Genomic DNA, 22,823 nt, shown 5'->3' with positions numbered 1-22,823 from the left:
ATTTTGTAATGTCTTAGACTTAGATAAGAGTTAATTACCAGAAAGCTTTTAACTTATAGCTAGTGACTTAATATACTACTTCATAGAGGAAACACAACAATAGTTTCATGTAGTACAGGATCCGATTACCCCTCCAGAGTATCTGAAGAGGGTTTATTGCTGCTCAAAAATTCCTTGTCTTGTCTGCAAAGTGAATTACCATAGTTGGCATGTGGAGAATGATTACAAAAACTCTGATATAAAATAGATATTAAAATATAATTAAAAAGGTTTAAGATGTACAGTTTTTCCAATGGAAACAAGGTTTCCATAAAATGACTGGATTAAAATCAATCTCTCTGGTAATTAGTCAATAATACGAGTTAATTGTTTCTGTTTCTTGGACTTCCTAGCTTGCATTATTCTCTGTTGAACTTTTCTTCATTGGCTGAACGTCTTCAACAACTCCACGTAAAATGTCAGACAGCGATGTTTCTGTATTTTTACCACGTTGATTTTTATCTGCTTTTTGCAACTCTATAAGCAATTCTAGTTGATCTCTGTAAAAATAAAACAAGATTGGTCCACGTCTTATTTTTTTCAAAACAATGTTATAAGCATAAATGCAACACATATTTGACGATAAACAAGAATGTGTCAATAAAACACGGATGCCCCACTCGCACTATCATTTTCTATGTTTAGTGGACAGCGAAAAAATGGTAAATACTCTAACTTCGAAAAATCATATCATAGGGAACACGTATACCAAGTTTCAAGTTGATTGGACTTCAACTTCATCAAAAACTACCTTAACCAAAAACTTTAACCTGAAGCGGGAGAGACGGACGAACGGACGGAGGAACAAACGGACACAAAGACCAGAAAACATAATGCCCCCTACTATCGTAGGTGGGGCATAAAACAATAAAAATCTACACATCGTTCGAAACATAATACCAGCATCTTGGAAAAGGCTATTTTTACAAGTAAAATGTATAAACTTCAGGGTTGTTTTTATTTCTAGGGTATAAAATAGGAAAATAGAGTTATAACGTTCAGATTAACATTTTCGATTATAGATCTAAAATGTTTAAGTTCTTAACCAGTGTTTATTTATTAATTATCTAACTCATCATTGTAACAAAAACAACATTTTGTCAAACATCATGGATTAGGTAATACAAAAAAAATGTCTATAACAAAACTGACAGAATCAAACCTTCGACATTATCAACCAATGAAACGAATGGAAAACTGTTGTCATATATTACTTGCTGCAGGCTTAACTAAAATAAAATAAACTGGTATTTCAATCTACCATTTTTTGTTATTCTATTATTAGAGCGTGAGTGCTTGTGGTCGCATGAAAAATATACAACAAACCAGAATCTTACATAATCGAATATATGTTATAAAGCATTTGATTAAATCTCGCATATGTTCCAAATTATAATAGGTTTTTGAATGAGTTAATTATGTGAAATTAAAACAGTTCATATATACTCACTGGATTTTACCAAGGGTTGATTCCTGATGTGCAAGTCTGTTGCGGACGGTTAGTAAATTCATTTTATGGGAATCTAAGCTATCATTAATGTCTTGTATATATTTATTCATCTCATTTAAAGGTGGTGTTTCCCATCTCTCGAGGACTTCTCTGACATCTGTAATGTGTTCACTTTCTTTATAATGAGATGTTCGATGATCCTGAAATTTAGTCAATGCCTACACAATAAGGAAAGAGTCTCATATGTTGTTTTCAGTAATATTTGGTTCTATACTGAGGACTGTCTAGAATTCCCTGTCATTTACATATTTTTATTTTCTAGTGGTTTATATCAAGGGGACGAGTTTCGAATGTTTGTGATTTTTTTTCACTGGTTTTGTTTTTGCTTTTTTTTCGAACACATTGTTTTGATACTCCTTTATCATGATTAGAACAGATCAACAGTCTTTTTTATTCAATTTAGATTTTGATTGGGGTCATTTAAAATATGTTTATCTTACAATTAATCTCGATTCACTCGTTTTTTGGAGATAGTATTTAGTTCATAAATTGCAACTAATTCCTACTGTGACCGTATTATGTGTATGTTGCCTTTTTTGCACTCTAGCGTTTCTGTTGTTCCGTTGTTTCATCCTTATAGTTGATGTGTTTCCCTGGGTTTTAGTTTGCAACCGGATTTTTTTCTGTCTTTTCGATTTAAGACTTTTAACAGCAGTATTCCACTGTTGCCTTTGTTTACCAATCTAGTGAAACAATATTGAAACCTTAAACATACCTTTCCTAAATATAAACTATTTAGTTCTACTCTAGCAACTATCCATGCCCTATTGACCTCTAACCCTCTTTGAGCATCCTGTTGTACGTTTTGGTAGGTATCACTAAGTTGTGCTATTAGTATATTCAACAAAATCACACAGCATGTGAATAAGAACATTACCATTATAATACAGCTCATTGGCCTGTAAAGTATATCAAAATCCGTTTAGTTTAGTATCATTTGTTCATTTTGAAAGACAGTATATATCCAAAAATAATTTTGCATGAATTATGTAGCATATTGAATACATATACAAGTATGAATATTCACAGTTCATACTTATTAAGGGTCATTGGTCATCTTTGCTTTTAACACTAGTGGTATAAGACCCGACCGCCCCAATGCAGAAACTGTACATGTACAGGGTGAAAAATAAATTTTCAACCCTAAAACGAATAAACAAAAAAAGCGAAACGCGAAACTCACTGAAAAATACGATACAACATTATGTAACGTTTACTAATTTTAATATTGCAATCCTTGAAACATGACATATGTATCTATGGTATTGTTTTTTTTTATAAAACAAAAGTGCTAAAAGTAAATGAATAAGCTTGTTTGTAATCAGAGTGATATATTTCAATTGGTCACATTATCAAGTCATAGCGTTGTTACTATATTTTTGACTTATGAGTTTGGATGTCCTTTACGTATCCTTCGCCTCTCTTTAATAAGTCCTCACTGCTCTTCAACTTTGTACTTGTTTGGCTTTATAACTACTATTTTGATCTGAGTGTCACTGATGAGTCTAATGTAGACGAAACGTTCGTTTGGTGTATTAAATTATAAGCATGGTACCTTTGATACCTATTTAGAGGTACTTACCAACAGTAATTAACCTCTTAAATTATTTCTTTTGTTTGCCGTTAACGAAACGTAAAGATTAATTTGTGTACCTTAGTTCTGTATATTCAATGATTCTTTCAGCTTCTATAAGAATTCTTACTCCAAGGAAAAGTATTTTCCAGAATGAACTACAATATTGTAAAACAAATAGCATAATGCAACATATGGATAGTATATAAAACACTGTCACAGTTGTATATATCATATAAAACATACTATTATAGTTGTATCGTATACAAAATGAATACATTTGAACGTTTGTTACATACTTTAAAATGTGTAGTGTATATAACAAACGGTATAATTTATACATTGTATTTCCTATTAAAGTTGATGTGTTTCCCTTATTTTTGTAACCCAGATTTGTTTTCTGTCAATCGATTTAGGACTTAGGACTTTTGAACACCGGTATACCACTGTTGCCTTTATTCATTCAAGATACCGCAACATTGTGTACACGATTGTCTAAGAGTTGTATCGTATACACAATCATGCAAAATTGTATCGAATACAAGATTATGTTCCATTTGTCTTGTATACAAGATTGAGTAATGTTTGTTTTGTATTCAAGATTATGTTTCATTTGTATTGTAAACAAGATTATGTACAATTGGTATTGTAAACAAGATTGTGTAATATTTGCTTCGTTTGGTACAAGATTGATGCAAGGGACAGACGGATGGACGGACAGATGGACGGACGGGTAGACAGAGGTAAAACTGTGTACCCCAACTTATTTCAAGCGGGGGTATAATAATGTATTATTTGTCTCGTATACAAGATACTGTAACATTGTGTGTTTAAAAATACTAGATGTATAAGGAGAGCCTGTAAATCGTGTTCGCTTTTTTTAAATTTGAGTTCATTTATGTTTCGGAGTGGGACGTCAATTTACACATTTATTCTATTTTTTTTGGAGAGGGGGTCAGATGAAGCCCGACTGCGAGTCCGGTATTTTCTTGCTGTGTTGTGTTGAGCCATAGTTGGCCTTGGACTGCTTTCTGCCCTATGGTTGAATTATTGTTTCTTTGAAACATTCACCATTTCCAAATTCAATTGCATGTATCATTACTTTCGTATTCAGTTATGTTATATTTTTAATTGCATGCAATAGTGTGTCACATTAATATTGTATCTTTTAAATGATTCTGCATATTTTTTTTTATTTTTTTTTTACAAGATTTTGTTACAAAAGTATCGTTTAAAAGATACTGTATTATTCATATCGATACAATATAATGTTAAAATAAAAAAATAATATATGAAAGTTCCGTACATAAGAAATACAGATTCGTCAGTGTCGTATTTTATTGGAAATCACAAAGAAATCTTTTATTTACTACACATCTCCAGCTTAGTTTCTGATGGTTCGTTTTGTTTAAATAAACTCATCACAGATACCAGGACGCCAGACGCGCAATAGTATTTTTTCTACTTTTGTAAATACGCGTACCTGGCTTTCAAATGTTTTGGTATTTGAAAAACGGGATTGGAACGCAGAAAAATTATCAAGTCTTAAATTCCTACCTTGTTTCGCTGTGAAGTTCGATTGAATGTTCTCCTTTCAATGATAATATAAAAGAACCACTAAATGCCAATAATATAACAAGGAATACAATGGTAAACTGTATAAAATCATGAGCTAAAATCCTCCATAAAATCTGAGCATAAGCACCTGTTTGTCTAAAATACAAAAATAAGTGACATAAAAATCTATGCAGTTTTTTTACCAGTTTCTGTCTCAAGTAAAAAAAACATTTAATGATCTAAAACTTTTATAAAATCTAATTTTTAAGATCTTGTATGATACATGCCACAAACTTATATTTAAATTAAACATTGATGCTTATTAAATAGGTATAATAATAATGTTAAGTAATAAATTATTTTGAAAGATTGAGCAACTTTAAGAGTACTGAACTTTGAAAAACATTGTCAGTTTACTATACAATACCTGAATACTGCTGCATATTTGAAAATTCGAAATACCCATAACAGGTATGCCACAGACAGCACGGGCCATTGTTCGTTCAAATCTAAAATTCTAAGTGGAAGGGCCGATAAAATAAGCAAAGAAGAGAATAAATCTATCCAATTGAATGCATCATGCCAGTATTCTAACTTGTGTCTGAAAAAAAAAACATAAAAAAGTTGTTAACGTAAGTAATCTTTAGTAAGTGTTGTCTAATTGGCTATCATACCCAATTTATTTATCTTTACATATAAATGGTTGCGAATAGAAATGGGTTTGCAATGCTCATAAAGTTCAAATTTGATTTTGATTCCTAACTATTTTAAATCGAGGACCATACATGAGTCTTTTGAACACAAACCGAGCGTCTGATGTACTTTTACATACCTGGTGTAAGTGTTTACGAACACTGGGTTGATGCCATTGCTTGTGGACTTTACCCTCGATAGTACCTCCAGTCCAATAATCTGCACTTCTGTGCTGACATGAAATATCAGTTTCGATAGATTAACTGTTAATAACTTTGTTAAAATTTGCAACAATAACGTTCTTTTACGTCCGAATAGCTGGTATGTATGGTCTAGGCCAGAATCGAAATTCCTTTTTAAATTTCTGGTTTCGATGTTGTTCAGCTTCGACCTTTACCTATCTCTAATTCACGCACCTCCGATGAGTCTTATTAAAATAATAAGATAAAACATATGTGATAATGTTTGGTGATACTAGTACATAGATAAATCATAATCTTTTTAGTATTGAACTGTAATTAAAATTGGCATGAAATGATTATCTTTTTCCTTATAAACAATGATATCTTACTTTCTTAGCTGATTCATTTCGGACAAAAATGTAACAAATGCCATAAAACATGTCCATACTTCTGTGACTGCTCTGCTAATCTGTAAAGGTGTATCATATACCAAAGGGTCTGGTGCGGAAACAGCAACAACGGACGAGAATGTCATAGCCAACAGAGTAATAATATATAAGACACAGTTAACTCTGTAAAAAATAAATGTATGCATTTAATATGCATTTATTTAACTCTACTGCAATACATATATACTGAATACTTATCAAGATCGCATTAATATTTGTTTCCTTAGATAAAGGGTCATAATTAAATTCAAATTTTATTACCAGCGATAATATAAGACTGCTCTTCTTATGCTTCATTTTGCGTCATAATTTTTAACTAGAGACTGCAAGGATCCTGTGTCGCTCACCTGATATTTTAGTATACAATTGATGCATAACATAATGCAACAGTTATACTTTTGCTTTAGTATTAGAGATATAAATCAAGAAGTGCATTTTACTTCTATGTTCTATGTTTAGTCATGTCGGCCATGTTGGTTGGCAGGCAGGATCATCAGACACTTTTTAACTAGATACCCTAATAATGATTGTGTTCAATTTGGTTAAATTTGTCTCAGTTGTTTCAGAGGAAAAGATTTTTGTAAGATTACAAAAATTTACAAAAAAATGTTAAAAATTTACTATAAAGGACAATAACTTCAACTGACCATTTTCGTCATGAAGACTTATTTGTAGATCTCCCTTTGATAAACATCATTGCTGTGAGCTGTCTAAATCTCTATCTATAATAATATTCAAGATAGTAACCAAAATCTGCAAAATGTCCTTAAAATTACCAATTCAGTGGCAGCAAACCAACAAGAGGTTGTCCGTTTTGTCTAAAAGTTTCAGGGCAGATAGATGTTTGGCTTTATAAATATTTTGATATGAGCGTCACTGATGAGTCTTATGTAGACGAAACGCGCGTCTGGCGTACTAAATTATAATCCTGGTACCTTTGATAACTATTGACCTGATAAACAATTTTACCCATGTCAGATTTGCCCTTAATGCTTTGGTTTCATTAATATAAGCCAAAATCTACATTGCACCCCTATGTTTTCTCATTGGTCATGGCTGTCATCTTGATTAGTTGGCCGGGTGACGGACGACGTATAAACCTGTATAAGAATCTTTTCACTGAAGCACGGCATAACCTACATGTATTTATAACTCGTATTCACTTTTGTTTATTGTTCACGTTACAGACCTCACTTATCGATTGATAAAAATACCGCTATATTTTATATGGAAGCCAACGTGCTAATTAATATTTCTTGCCAATTTTTTTAAAATTTTTATAAGCATACATATATCTTTTTGCTGTGTCAATGCATACTGAACACGTTTATCTTCGGTTGCATTCCTCATCTTAAAGTCACAAAACTGAAGTATCGGAAATTTCATCATTGGCGCTATGATTAGTTCATTAATTGCTGATCATAAAATTCTTAAAATTACTAATCATCATGAAGATGGCGTTACTTACTGAAATCTAAACCTTGCATATTTTTTCCATTTCCTTCGTATAAGCAACCTGACAACATCATGGTAAACCAAGGTCTGTAAAATCAACGCTTAATCAAATAATGAAATGTTTTATTATCCTTTACGATATGCATCAAAATTCGGACACGATATTACTATTATGAAAATTATAAGCAACATTATCTCTACTCATAACAAGTACAACTGTATGCCATTTTTTTTTTAACTGAAACCCGAAACGCATTTTTGTGGAACTAACTCGAAGTATTTATTTTCACAGATTCTTTAGCGTTTTAATTACTTTGTATATCTCCATATCAAAAGTTCAAATATATTATCTGTAGACATGAAAAAAGTCAATTATCCTACCTTTTTAAACATACATATATCTACTTACCAAAATCCCGCCGAAACATTTGTTTGTTCACACACAACACCGTACGGAACAATCAAGCAAACATCAGCGACCACTACAATTTATTTCTTGTATTAAGAATATAAATATTGTTGGAAAAAGGTTTTCTAGCATAATGATTTAAAAGAAATCACGATACCTTGTTGCCACTTTTTGCTATCATCTGCAAAGGTGATTTTGATTTTTTATTGAAGCCTTCTTGGATAGGTGTTCGTCCTTTTTCATCTGATTCTAAGATATGATAATATACAGTCATGTGCCCACTAGGACTTAGTGGTTCGATTAAACAATCCAATACTGCTAAAATGGTACTCTGGAAGTAAAGTAAATAGACCGATAATTTGGGAGGGGAAATTAAAGCGACATCAGGAAGAATGTGATTACGAAATTGGTAGACTTAATAAAACAGGTGTACATGTGATAAAATGGTCATAGAAAAGTAGGAATTACAAAGCTATTAGAGGACCAGTACTGTTTGTTTTTTCTTATCGTTCTCTTAGGGTTTACAGCGATGAACGTTCAGACTCACATATTTCTCAAATAAAATAAAAGTCATAAGAAAATATCTGTACCAAGTCAGGAATATGACAGTTGTTATCCATTCGTTTGATGTGTTTGAGCTTTTGGTTTAGCCATTTAATTAGGTACTTTCCGTTTTGAATATTCCTCGGAGTTCAGTAATTTTGTGATGTTACTTTTTACTTTCATATAAAGACGTTAATTTTTTTTTAAAAATGCACTGATTTCATTTAACTATTTTCAATGTAATTTATATATTAACCTACTTGTGTACTCAGATTTAACTATGAAGATTATTTCGACCATTTCTGCAATGAAAATCCCCCACCAATACGTTTGTTAACGTAAACTTCAGTATAAATGCAAGAAATACTAGATGTGATGTACAATTGACATGTAATTATGTATGGCTTATATAAATGAGCTCCTTCTTTAGCAAAATATCCATAAGAAAGATGTCTCATTGGAATAATTCTTCCATGAAACAAAAAATACTACCTGCATATCTGTATTTATAAGGTGATGAAAGCTGAATTCTGACGGACAGGAACCATCTGATGTATACAATCGTCGAACCCTAAAATTTACAATGTTAACACGACATATCAGTGCCAATATCAAAATATAAGAAAACAAAGTAGGAAAACTGCTACCCTAAGTTGTGGAATACTAGTAGTAATATCAATTATATAATTCGATGCTCTTCAATTTAATTTGAAAAAAAAATGTTTGGTGATATCTATGTTATCTGTGTTTGCTTCAGTCGTTCGTGGATTATCTTATATGGACTCATTGAAATTAAACTTGAAATTCGTTTAAGATTCATGTTTGCTTTTCTTAATACCGCAGTCCCACTAGGCCACAATCGCACTACGATCTGTGAAAAAAATCCAAATTTTGATGATCGTAGTACATGTAGTACGATCGTGTACATCGCAGTAAGGATGTATCACAGTCGTGGTGAGGTCTTCAAGATCGTGAAGAGCGTGGACAACTTTGAACATGTCCAAAACAATCGTGGTGCGGTCGGGGCGAAATCAGGTCGTAGTAGAAGCGTAGTGTGAGCGCACTAAGATCGTAGTAAGATCGCAAAGGTCGCTGTACAATCGTAGCGAGAGCGTAGCGAAAGCGTGATTCTATTTGGAGAGACAGCGCTACGATCTCACAGCGACGTTATCACGACCTCACTACGACCATTACGTTCTCATCGCGACCCAACTACGCTTCCACTACGACTATACCACGCTGTTCACGACCATAGTACGATTCTAGCACGCCCTTGCCGTCCTCATCACGATTTTCTTACGACCTGACTACGTTCACACTACGACCATCATTCTCATTGTCATTTTCACATAAAATATATAAAAAAGCTCCCTAGATTTTTTTTGTCTGAATGTATATTCCATTTGCTCTAACTGCTCAACCATGCTTCTCGTTTTTAGACCGTTGGTTTTCCCGTTTAAATGGGTTTACACTAGTAATTTTTTGGGCCCTTTACAGCGTGCTGTTCGGTGTGAGCTAAGGCTCCGTGTTGAAGACCGTACATTGGCCTATAATGGTTTACTTTTACAAATTGTTACTTGGATGGAAAGTTGTCTCATTGGCACTCATATCACATCTTCCTATATATATTGACACATCTGTGTCATCTCTGCTATCATTCACTAAAATATCGTCATTTGAGCTTTATGGACCAGCAATAGGTTGTAAAAGAGGGACGAAAGACACCAAAGGGACAGTCAAACTCATAAATCTAAAATAAACTGACAACGCCATGGCTAAAAATGAAAAAGACAATCAGACAAACAATAGTACAAATGACACAACATAGAAAACTAAAGAATAAACAACACGAACCCCACCAAAAACTAGGGGGATCTCAGGTGCTCCGGAAGGGTAAGCAGATCCTGCTCCACATGTGGCACCCGTCGTGTTGCTTATGTGATAACAAATCCGGTAAATAGTTTAATTCGGTAGGTCACATTCATGAAAGGGAAGGGGATTGTAGTTACGACGTAAGGAACATATCCGATATCATTTGTGAAACGGTTATTCCATAACGGTCAACCAACTCGTGATGGCGTCCGTAAAATTTACGAAGGAATGATTTCAACTTCACCATTTGGAACTCTTGGTTTAATAGCTTCCTTGTGAGCAGCAACCCACTATCAAGAAAATCATGATAGTAAATGCAAGCACGGGAATATCGTATCAATTGGGAGATATATACCCCGTATGCAGGTGCTGCTGGAATGTTACTACTTAGAAATGGAAAGTTCACAATTGGAAAGCTTAGGTTGAATTGGTCGGTCCTACATCTCTGCTTGATCAGGATTCGTTACTTTGCTCCCTCTGCCTCTACATCAACCCTACCACCACGACCACGTGTTCTAGTAGATTTTGGTGGCATGACTGTATTGTTTCCGAGACATCTACTTGTTAATCAGAAATAGAAGAAATGGAACTGTATTGATATGGAACACGATGTTGACATTATTGATGAGAACGTAGTAAGATCGCGGTATGAACGTGGTAGGGACGTGCTATAATCGCAGGAAGATCGTGTTGCAATCGGATAACTTGTGGTATGGTCGTAGTGAGAACGTGAAGAGCGTAGATAGATCTCGATAAGCGTAGTGAAGTCGCAGAATAAGCGCGGTGAGAACGTGGTATAATCGTAGTGGGATCGTTTTAGAAGCGTAAAGAAGACGTAGAAGCATCGTGAAAGCAAAGAAAATTTACATTCTCATGCCGCTCATACCGCGACCTCACCACGACCTAAATTTATTTTAGATCGCGGTGAGCGTGGTGCGATCGGGGTCTAGTGGGACTGGGGCTTAATGAATCAATACAAATAGTCCAAACAGTGTGTGATACATTTAAAAAGATATTAAAAATGTTGGTGTAATTTTTTTAACTTTTTGAATGACCTAAAATAATTATAGATAAAATATCAATCAATATAGAACAAGATAGTATTGTCTCTATATCTTGTTAATTTCCTATAACATGTGATAGCAGATATGGTTGATTCTAATAATTATAACTTCCGATATACTTTTAAATTAGTGAAAGGAAATGTTGTATATGTAGCATTTTCCAATAATTCTGTGAACGATATATATGACATGTAAAACCGAAATCCAATTTTATATTCACTGTAACACTGACAAAATGATAATATGTTTTTTTTTATATCCTTTTAACGTTCCAATACTTACTCTATATTTGACATATACAATATCAGCATCGATGCAATGGTGTCGTTTCCTTTGTCGTATGCCACAGTGTAAGGCATATCTCCATTCCCGTCCCGTGCGTTCGGATAGGCGTCGTTCTCTAGTAATTTATTGCAAACACCTCTGTAATTTTTGCCGACAGCGAAATGAAGTGCTGTTTTCAGCTCTGCATTACTTGCAGATGGGTTGGCACCTCTATGAAGTAAGGTGTTCACCAAAAGTTGAACCTATTTAAAACACATGTAATAAAGAGCTTAAAAGAGCATGCACAAGAGGCTGTCACAGTGACACCAAACCAGATTTTTCTGCAGAGGTCGAACCCTCGACAGTTGAGCAAGTATGGACATAGAATTTAACCTTTAAACCGCTCTGAATATGGATTGTGATTGAGTAAGTGACATACATGTAACATAGGTTTGTGACACAAAATGAATGTGGTCAAAGAACTGAAAAAATTGAAATTGGACATTTTCCTAATATGGCCCAATATCCAAATTCTATGTAAATTGTAAGAATAAGAATATCGAAAAACACAAGATTTCAATTTTTTTCTGAAATTAAACAATAGTTTGGCAGCCGAACAGTGTCCGTTTATTAATACGAAAACGCTTTGGATATTTTTTTCTAATTTAGATATGTTGTTTCCTGTGACTAAATGAAGGACATGTTTAATTTTCACGATTTTGTCTTTCGAAAATATATATATATGGATATACTAAAAATGTTGAATAAGAATTTATATTTCTTATATTTTTTTCGGGTATTGGTAAGAAAAGATTTATTTTTTTTAAATGCCAAATTCGTTTACAAAAATATATTGGAAGTGATTTTTATCCTAACAGTGTACGAACATTGACTCCTTTCTTCCTTAGTTTATTGTAAAATTTAGTTTAAAGACACGTATGGAATTTCACAATAAATATGTTGAAGCACGGGTTTTTTTTAAAAAAAAAAAAGGTCTCCTCGGAGACTCATAATCAGTTCCCAACGCTTCCAATCTACCGATAATAAAATACAAAAACATATATTGATTTCTGTAAATACGATGCAAGTTTCCGGAGTAACTATGAATCGGACACAATTTAAACCAAAAGTTTGAAGATCATAATCACAAAATCGATTAAGAGTTTAAAATGAATATTTATTGACTGATTGTTGTTTCCTTAGCCTTCAGTGGTAAATATTTTTGACGAGTATTCAAAACTAGAACCACAATCAACAATACAATATGTAATTTTGTAAAAGAGGCCACCATGGATGAAGGTCGGGGTAATTAGGACTGTCAGTGGAAATTGAGGGTATATGGCAATTGAATAGGGACATAAATTTAGCCAAGCAATAAGGACACATACGGATCCCTCTAAGGGTTGATGCAACGGTTTTTAACAGCCAAAGAGCGTGACACTTTTTCTACAAGATGCATCGGATTTAACGTCCCCATTCTGACAGGACATTACTGTGTCATTGTACATACCGCACAGCCAAACAGTTTTACTATTTGAAGAAGAAAAAGAGTGACCATATTTCTATTCCCCGGTGACTCCATGAGTTCAAAAAATGAAAAAATTAATACTAAAGCTTCCGAATGTAAACATTGATTAAGGGAGTTGCATTCTTGTTTTATAACCATTTAGAAATATTACACAAAATGCAAATTATTCACTAACCATATAAGAAGCATAGTAATCGAATGTGGTGTCTTTTTGATCAATATTTAACAGCCATCAACATATTCATCATTTTTGTATCGAGTTTTAAGTTTCAATAAGATTAACACAGTTAATCCGAGATCCATATTACAAGGTATCTTCTTATCCGTTATAAAACACAAATGACTAAATAGACTATTTTTCAATCAATAAATATTCCATAAAAGATGTTTTAGCACGTCCAATCATCATGCTAATTATGTCTATACTATTCAATATTACCTTTTCAAATATACACAAAAACAAAAAAAACAAGAAGTCGGTCCAATTAATACATACATAAAAAAAAACACTGTAGATAATTTAGATTAATAAAAAGCATCTTAACTAATGTCAGATTTGAAGGCAGCTTAAATTACATAATCTGGTAATCATAAATTCATGCGTTCCTGAAACATTTCATGAAGCAGAGTTATTTAAAATATACGTACACAATCTTTAGCTTGTTAATAGATATAGGAAGATGTGGTATGAGTGCCAATGAGACAACTCTCCATCCAAATAACAATTTATAAAAGTAAACCATTATAGGTCAATCTACGGCCTTCAAAACGGAGTCTTGGCTCACACCGAACAACAAGCTATAAAGGGCCCCAAAATAACTAGTGTAAAACCATTCAAACTGGAAAACAAACGGTCTAAGCGTACTTGACCAATAGGTATCGGGTGACTAACACAGTTTATGCGTTGTTGTTGTTGACACCACATAAAAACGATATAGATTTCCAGATTCAAAACTGCATCTTTTACATTGACTTTGTTCTAGATCTATAAGGTTTAACTTAGAACAGTATTACACGCCTTACGTTTATCAAATTTAGAATTGTATTTACAAATACCTTATTTTCATTGTCGATTTCTGAAACTACATACAACAAGGCCTTATCTTTACTTCCTTCTCTTTTAACAATTCTATCAATAAGAACCTCGACCTCTGCCTCCTGTCTACCTACGAAATACATCTGCGTTTTCTCTGCTACCTATAATATAATTATCAAACATATTGTTATCGAACTTATTTTTATAATGAAATATCTAGAAGCTACTCTCGATCAGGTCTTTTCAAAGATTCGTGCATTTTCAATATTTATGAAACATCAAGGCAGCTGTTATTCAAAAATGGCTATCATGCATCTTTACATTTCAAAAATTAAACATATCATATTGCCGTTAATAGGAACGATGCAAGAATTATGTACGAGAAATTGAATAAATTAGATTTTATAAACTTACGTTACCTATTCTGATATCAGACTCGAACTTGTTTTAAATTGAGTTTTACTGTGCGTATTGCTGTGTTTCTTTATTCTACATTGGAGGTATAATGGGAGGGTTAAAATCTCACAAAACATGTCTAACCCCGCCGCATTTTTTGCGCCTGTCCCAAGTCAGGAGCCTCTCGCCTTTGTTAGTCTTGTATTTTTTTTTAATTTAAGTTCATATATAGATATAGGAAGAAGTGGTGTGAGTGCCAATGAGACAACTCTCCATCCAAATAACAATTTTAAAAAAAGTAAACCATTATAGGTCAATGTACGGCCTTCAACACGGAGACTTGGCTCACACCGAACAACAAGCTATAAAGGGCCCCAAAATTACTAGTGTAAAACCATTCAAACGGGAAACCCATATACATGTATATGTTTTTTGGAGTTTAGCGTGACGTCTATTTTCACTGAACTAGTACAAAATTTTATTTGGGGGCTAGCTGAGGTCCGCCTTCGTGTGCAAGATTTTCTCGCTGAGTTGAAGACCTATTGGTGGCCTCGGCTGTTGTCTGTTCTTTATTCGGGTTGTTATCTCTTTGACATATTCCCCATTTTCATGTAGAGACACTTTTAGAATCATTATTTCCCAAATATAAAAAAGCTAGAAAAACTCTGCTTGACATTATAATGAATTACATGTTGTAAGACCACCACGTGATGTATATTTTACTAAGATAAACGTAGTTATAGGAGCAGACTATTATGTAATGTAAACTAGTCTTTACAAAACAAACACTTTATTCCCTGAAATAGAAATTAAACAGACGCAATCTTATAATTTGGTTTCATGAAAATTAACATGTTTTGTAACATTTGACCCGGTTTTGTCGTAGCCACAAATCCGTCTTGGTTTTTAACATCACCGATTATTCTCTCTGTGTTAAAGATCCATTACTCTGTAATTGCTGTATTGTCAAGTTGTTGTCTCTGTTACACAATTGAATATCGAAGTTAAATATGTCATCTTTTTATAGTCGTTTGAACATACTTGTTATGCGCAGAATTTGTATGCTATTATAGGTAATAAGATCTATCTTTGTACCATTTACTTGGTTTTATATAAAAAAAAATCTATAATTGCTTTTGTTATGTTATTATGAGCTATTCAATAATTGACTTTGTTAAGTTATCATAAATCAGTTACTTAAAAGCTCTTTACTCTGAAGAGCTCATTTTCTAAGCTGATTGTTTATATGTGAAAACGCGATTTAAATAAAGATTTCTTAATAATGTAATGCCGACTTTTATTGTAGCATTTAAGTACACTGAGCTCAGGGTAATTTGGTAGGGTATTGGTGAAGTTCAGGGCCTGTTATAGCTGACTATGCGGTATGGACATTGCTCAGTTGCTCATTTTTGAAGGCCATATGGTGACCTATACTTGTTAATTTCTGTGTCATTTGTGTAGAGTTGTCTCATTGGCAAAAATACCGCATATTCTTTTTTATATAGACTAGTAATCATAATGGAGTTCAGTTTCTGTCATTTTCCTAGCTTGGTACAGATATTTCCTTATGTAGAAAACTGTAGATTAGACCTGGTTTTATGGCTAGTTAAACCTCTCACTTGTATAACAGCCAATTAAAAATATAGCAAATTTGTATTTTACCTCTTTCTGGAATGAATCGTCTAGGTTTGGCTCAATTATTTCCATGGCCAATGACTGCATGGATGAACTGTGTGGTAATCCAGGATCCAGTTCTTTTAAATTTATGGCGGCTGTAACAATAACAATATTGTTATATCAGTGATACTAATGATACAAAACAGATTTTCAATGTTCTCAGTGTTACTCATTTATCTGTCAAAGAGCAATATTAACTTAATATACTTTTAATGATTCTTTTTTTTTTTTTTGAATCTTTTTATATAATAATTTAGAGATTTGAAGGCATGAGATTGCTAATAAAACTTTCTTCACTTATAGTTGTATTTTCAAGTGGCATAACTGCAGAGGCAGACGAAGATCGGTCAACAAATATTTCCCAAAATATCCCAATTTCACTCCCACTCTTCCTCTAGTTCCCGCAACTGCTGTCCTCCCCCTGACTCCCGCTTCCCTCCAAACTTACTCCCGTTTCCTGTAGTTTCTTGGTAATTTCTTGTTCGCTATATGTCTTGCATGTATTTTGTAAGAGTTCTAAAGTATTATACAAACTTACATGGTGCTGCTTCTGGCGACATAAAGTCCTTCATCTTAAGGTTTGAGCGTGGACGCGAATGGCGGCATTGTCTTGGGTTATATTCATCATCACTTGCAGCGCGTCTATGGCGCCTGACTACACGTGGTTTTGACTCAAGTGACATTTCTTATGGTCAGGAAAACTTCATATCACTGAATTAGAAAAAAAATAGATTCATTATATTAATAAAGAATACATGTACCTTTTAATACTCCAAGAATAAATAAAATCCGTGTAGAAATCAAGCATTTTTTCGTTTTTTAAAGCACAATATAAATACTTTCTGTTGGTATACCTAATGTCGTATATAAAATGATGTTGTAAGTACTGACATAGTAAACTTTATGACTTGGCAAAGAAAAGTATACAGATCAGATCAAGATGCACATTTGACACGTCGGCTGTTGAATCAAAATGACAGATGATAGTTTGTGTTCATCTACATTTCGTTTATTATTGTTTGCAGAGATCAAAACTACAAATGTAACAAAATTGTGTAAAAAAAAATATCCATATTTGCTAATAAGGATTTTTATATGTTCTAATATTGACAGTAAGTAAAACCAGATGCTCCGCAGGGCGTAGCTTTATACGACCGCAGAGGTTGAACCCTGAACGGTTGGGGCAAGTATGGACACAACATTCAAGCTGGATTCAGCTCTAAATTTGGATTGTGATTAAATAGTTGACACAGCATAGGTTTCTGACACAGAATGAATGTGTTCTAATGAACTTAAAATTTTTGTTTTCTCTTAGAGCAATTCACTATGCTGTTGAATATTAATCCTCTCAAAACAAGAATGTGTCCTCAGTACACGAATGCCCCACTCACACTATCATTTTCCATGTTCAGTGGACCGTGAAATTGGGGTAAAAACTCTAATTTGGCATTAAAATTAGAAAGATCATATCATAGGGGACATGTGTACTAAGTTTGAAGTCGATTGGACTAAAACTTCATCAAAAACTACCTTGACCAAAAACTTTAACCTGAAGCGGGCGGACGGACGAACGAACGGACAGACGGACGGACGGACGGACGCACAGACCAGAAAACATAATGCCCCTCTACTATCGTAGGTGGGGCATAAAAATGTTTGAAGAAATTTTCTTTTTTATTTATGAAATTTCAAATGAGAAAAATTGAACCCAATTTTTTTAATCACATCCCCCTTTCCCTTATTCCAAAACTAATCTCAATTAAAATTTCTAATGGAGTTTGCAACAATAACTACTCATTTAAATACATCATAAAATATTAAGATGTAAAAAAAACTGCTTGTTATCACTGAATGTTATTTATTATAATTTATCAGTTGGTAGTAAAAAGTGAATATACATTGTATATTGTATATAACAAAGATTTAAGTTGATTCTGGACAAAGAAAGATAACTCTAATTAAAAAAAAATTTGCTATTTCACAATATTGTGCAATTAGATATTTCTTGCCATTGCGCAATACTGTGCAATTGAAAAGACTTGCTATTGCACAACACTTAATATAATAATTTTGGATCCTGATTTGGACCAACTTGAAAACTGGGCCCATAATAAAAAATCTAAGTACATTTTTGGATTCAGCATATCAAAGAACCCCAAGATTTCAATTTTTGTTGAAATCAGACTAAGTTTAATTTTGGACCCTTTGGACTTTAGTGTAGACCAATTTGAAAACAGGACCAAAAATGAAGAATCTACATACACAGTTAGATTTGGTATATCAAAGAACCCCATTTATTCAATTTTTGATGAAATCAAACAAAGTTTAATTTTGGACCCCGATTTGGACCAACTTGAAAACTGGGCCAATAATCAAGAATCTAAGTACATTTTTAGATTCAGCATATCAAAGAACCTAACTGATTCATTTTTTGTCAAAATCAAACTAAGTTTAATTTTGGACCCTTTGGACCTTAATGTAGACCAATTTGAAAACGGGACCAAAAGTTAAGAATCTACATACACAGTCATGACAGTTAGATTCGGCATATCAAAGAACCCCAATTATTCAATTTTGATGAAATCAAACAAAGTTTAATTTTGGACCCTTTGGGCCCCTTATTCTGTTGGGACCAAAACTCCCAAAATCAATACCAACCTTCCTTTTATGGTCATAAACCTTGTGTTTAAATTTCATAGATTTCTATTTACTTATACTAACGTTATGGTGCGAAAACCAAGAAAAATGCTTATTTGGGTCCCTTTTTGGCCCCTAATTCCTAAACTGTTGGGACCTAAACTCCCAAAATCAATACCAACCTTCCTTTTGTAGTCATTAACATTGTGTTTAAATTTCATTGATTTCTATTTACTTAAACTAAAGTTATTGTGCGAAAACCAAGAATAATGCTTATTTGGGCCCTTTTTTGGCCCCTAATTCCTTAACTGTTGAAACCTAAACTCCCAAAATCAATCCCAACCGTTCTTTTGTGGTCATAAACCTTGTGTCAAAATTTCATAGATTTCTATTAACTTAAACTAAAGTTATAGTGCGAAAACCAAGAAAATGCTTATTTGGGCCCTTTTTGGCCCCTAATTCCTAAAATGTTGGGACCAAAACTCCCAAAATCAATACCAACCTTCCTGTTGTGGTCATAAACCTTGTGTTAAAATTTCATAGATTTCCATTCACTTTTACTAAAGTTAGAGTGCGAAAACTAAAAGTATTCGGACGCCGGACGACGACGACGACGACGACGACGACGACGCCAACGTGATAGCAATATACGACGAAAAATTTTTCAAATTTTGCGGTCGTATAAAAAATGATTCGCGTAGATCGCATGATATGCGCTTATGTGCATATTAAAATTGTTGCAAGAATAAGATATGATTTATCAAAGGCATTTTTAATCATCAGGAAATAAAATGGCTATGGAAAAAAAACATGCCTGAGGTTACTGTTTAAATGGATAAGTGAAGCATTTACTATCTGACAATTAAAATTTAGGGGTCAAGTTCTGTAACTCTGGAACAAAAATTAAAGCGAAGTTTTGTAATCGTACAAAGTGTTGCCTGACGGACGGACAGACATTGGTATACCATAAAACCTGCCGTCTTCGAGGAAAGTAGTCATATCTCCTTTTTTTGAGTTGTCATATATTTATTGGACACTATTTTAGTTAAAATTGAGAATGGAAATGGGGAATGCGTCAAAGGAACAACAACCCGACCAAAGGGCAGACAACAGCCAAGAGTTTTAAAAGTGTGACATCCATTATCACTGAAATAGTACACATTTTGTTTTGGGGCCAGCTGAAGCCCGCCTCCGGGTCTGAGATTTTCTCGCAGTGTTGAAGACCCATTGGTGGCCTTCGGTTGTTGTCTGCTCTTTGGTCGGGTTGTTGCCTTTTTGACTCATTCCCCATTTCCAATTTCATCAAGTTCTGACTAGGGATTTCAATTGCAACGGAAAATAGAGTATAGCTCGGTAATGTGGAGTATCGAATAAGAAAATTATGCTTGATCTCCTGTTAGGACATTGTCCTCTTAGTTTTATAAAATTGATTTTCTTGTGAAAGCCTGTATATACGAAGATTATATTTATCATAGTTAAAATACATTTCATTTCGGAAGGTATGTATAATGTCTCCAAAATCTTCCAAATATCTTTGAAAATACTAACGAAATCCCGTTTTATCTGTTTCAGAGGTTAGCATTGGTTAATCGACACATCATATACGACTACAAAAATATTGAAGAAAGTGATTGATTTTCGTATTTATATATATAAATGAGAGAAAAAAAAACATACCTCTTGTAATCAATCATCATTATCCTTCAGATAAAATGTTATGTCTCTTATTATTTTATATGTAAATTGTACATATATGTATCATCCACCTGTATCTTATTGATTTTTACCAATCTTTGATTAATGGTATAAAAGGAGCTTTAACTCATCAACCGGGTTAATTATTACATTGGAATGGTACTGTCTGGATATTTATAAGAAACAAATATATGTGCAGACATTTGCAAGTTCATTAAGTTCAATATGCATGATATTAGGGTCAGTGAGTATATAAGTAGCGGAACAAAAATGTGTTGTCATTTATATGTAAGTATTAGCAAACACCTTGACCAAGTAACTTCATTACATGTCAAAATTATGAAAATGTACGTATACACACTTTACCTATAAAATCCAGCCGAATAAGGATCCTTCGAATAAAATTCATGCATATAAATAACAGTAGTTGTATAGGACATTCACATTCACGTGATATTATAGACTATTTTCATCTGAGGGTTTTCACCGGTTATTATAATTGTCACCTGCGATCTTGTCTAGAATTTGATTACCGTTCATGTATAGTTAGTTATGTAATGTACATTTTCTGTTCACATACCGGAAACCTATAGCAGCAAGCTGTCGTTTTGGTGTGTATTGGGTCTTGATAATTTCGACTATTCGTTTTTTTTGTTCGTTTAAATAGACACGAGTAGAGTTAATTCGTACATTGCTGACCATTAGTAAAAGCAGCATAAAAAACGATCAAGATCCTTTAACTTTACGTTCCACTATCCTTAATAGTTATCCCACAAGGACGCGGTGTGTCAGACGATGAGTAGATATCAAACAATGACAACTGTACGACCTTCAACAATGAGAAACTCATACTGTATAGTCTGCTAAAAAAAAAGGCCCAGACATTAGCAATGTGAAACAATTCAATTAAAAAAAAAACTAACGGCCTTATTTATAACAAAACAACTGTGACAGATCGACATTAACCAATTAACGACAAACACCTGACTTAGGACGAGAACACAAAAAATGTTGCGGGATTAAACATGTTCGTGAGCGCTCATTTGACAATTGACGAGGCAACTGTAAATGTTTTATTAGTTTAAAGTATTAATTGTTTGAGATGAATGTGTCAGTGAAAGTTTAAATGTGCAAGGTATTTATTTTATCGTTTTAGTTGTTTAAAATAATGTATGCCTATAATCGAATGACTTCTTTTTTCAATTATGGTAACCATGTTCAAATAGGGTTTACGTTCAGCTTGAAATCATTTTATACGAGACCTCAAAATGTTCCGCTTATAATTTCTTTTGTACTATCACACATTCTCCATCCCACACTCGTTATGGATTGTGGCATATATTTCAGGAACAAAAACTGTCATCGAGTGTGAAAATTAATGTATTAATTCAACACATGCTCTTGTGAGTCATAGAAAAACTGATTTGTGTAATTGTCACACATGAAATCAGGTTCGATTACATATGTCACATGCCAATACTGGTATTTAGTATATTGATGGATTATCAATGTACATTTTTCAGGATGCAATCATTTGTATCATCGCCATGATCACCGGATAAGATTTACTTGATTCTAAAAATAGATAAGCTGTACTTATGATATCATGGATATTTTCAAGTGTGGAACAGATAATTTTCAATCAAAATGATATTAATACTTATGGTCACTAATGATGACCAATCGTGGATACATGTATGACCGATGAAACAAAAATTAACCAATGCATAAATTGAAAACAAACTTACTCTTATTCTTTTCTTTTATTTTGGGGCGACTTCTCTAGCACTTCCTAAGTAATTTGATACCACATTTATCAAGTTCATCTACTTTAAAAAGAGGCTCTGGGTGGGATGCCTATTTGATATACAAGAGGCATTTGAAAGAAGTTTAAGAAACAGGAGTTATAAGCTAAATAGAATAGTAAAACTGAAGCGGTTTATTCTGTGTTAGAAAACCAGATAGTACCAACTCCCCTGAAATAAGGCCCCTCTCGATATAGGAGTAAAAACCATAAAATCATCTTTAAAAAAATCTCGATTTTGAAGAAAAATTTAAGTTCCTGTATGCAGACTAGAAAATCTGTATAATAGATATAATCAATGTCTCATTTATTCTCTTTTTCCAAATTCTGAAAAATCTAAAAACATTACATTAAAATTTGCATTTCAAATTCAATTTTTCTTCATATATATATATATATATATATATATATATATATATATATATGAATAGGTTCTCTTC

The 22,823-nt window shown here is 33.2% G+C and overlaps 1 protein-coding gene across 5 annotated transcripts; it reads right to left on the bottom strand.

Annotated features, from left to right (window-relative positions):
- Positions 1-239: 239 nt before the first annotated feature.
- On the bottom strand, positions 240-22,406 carry LOC143048274 (uncharacterized). 5 transcript variants are annotated; one of them, XM_076221857.1, is made up of 15 exons: positions 22,328-22,406; positions 16,786-16,958; positions 16,233-16,342; positions 14,195-14,335; positions 11,629-11,873; positions 8,903-8,981; positions 8,025-8,198; positions 7,472-7,545; positions 5,944-6,126; positions 5,107-5,280; positions 4,680-4,835; positions 3,203-3,280; positions 2,265-2,448; positions 1,490-1,707; positions 240-539 (listed from the first exon to the last, which is right to left on the bottom strand). In XM_076221857.1, the coding sequence occupies exons 2-15, from the start codon at positions 16,928-16,930 to the stop codon at positions 389-391; spliced, it is 2,112 nt and encodes a 703-aa protein (XP_076077972.1). In that variant the 5' UTR covers positions 16,931-16,958; positions 22,328-22,406; the 3' UTR covers positions 240-388. The 5 variants fall into 5 exon arrangements, with proteins under 5 accessions (XP_076077972.1, XP_076077975.1, XP_076077971.1 ...); XM_076221860.1 differs by lacking the exon at positions 22,328-22,406 and adding an exon at positions 22,041-22,063; XM_076221856.1 differs by lacking the exon at positions 22,328-22,406 and adding an exon at positions 20,946-21,084.
- Between the last annotated feature and the right edge of the window lie 417 nt (positions 22,407-22,823).

The sequence above is a fragment of the Mytilus galloprovincialis genome, chromosome 10, assembly GCF_965363235.1.
Source record: "Mytilus galloprovincialis chromosome 10, xbMytGall1.hap1.1, whole genome shotgun sequence".
Classification (NCBI taxonomy): domain Eukaryota; kingdom Metazoa; phylum Mollusca; class Bivalvia; order Mytilida; family Mytilidae; genus Mytilus; species Mytilus galloprovincialis.
This window is presented reverse-complemented; position numbering and strand designations above follow the sequence as displayed.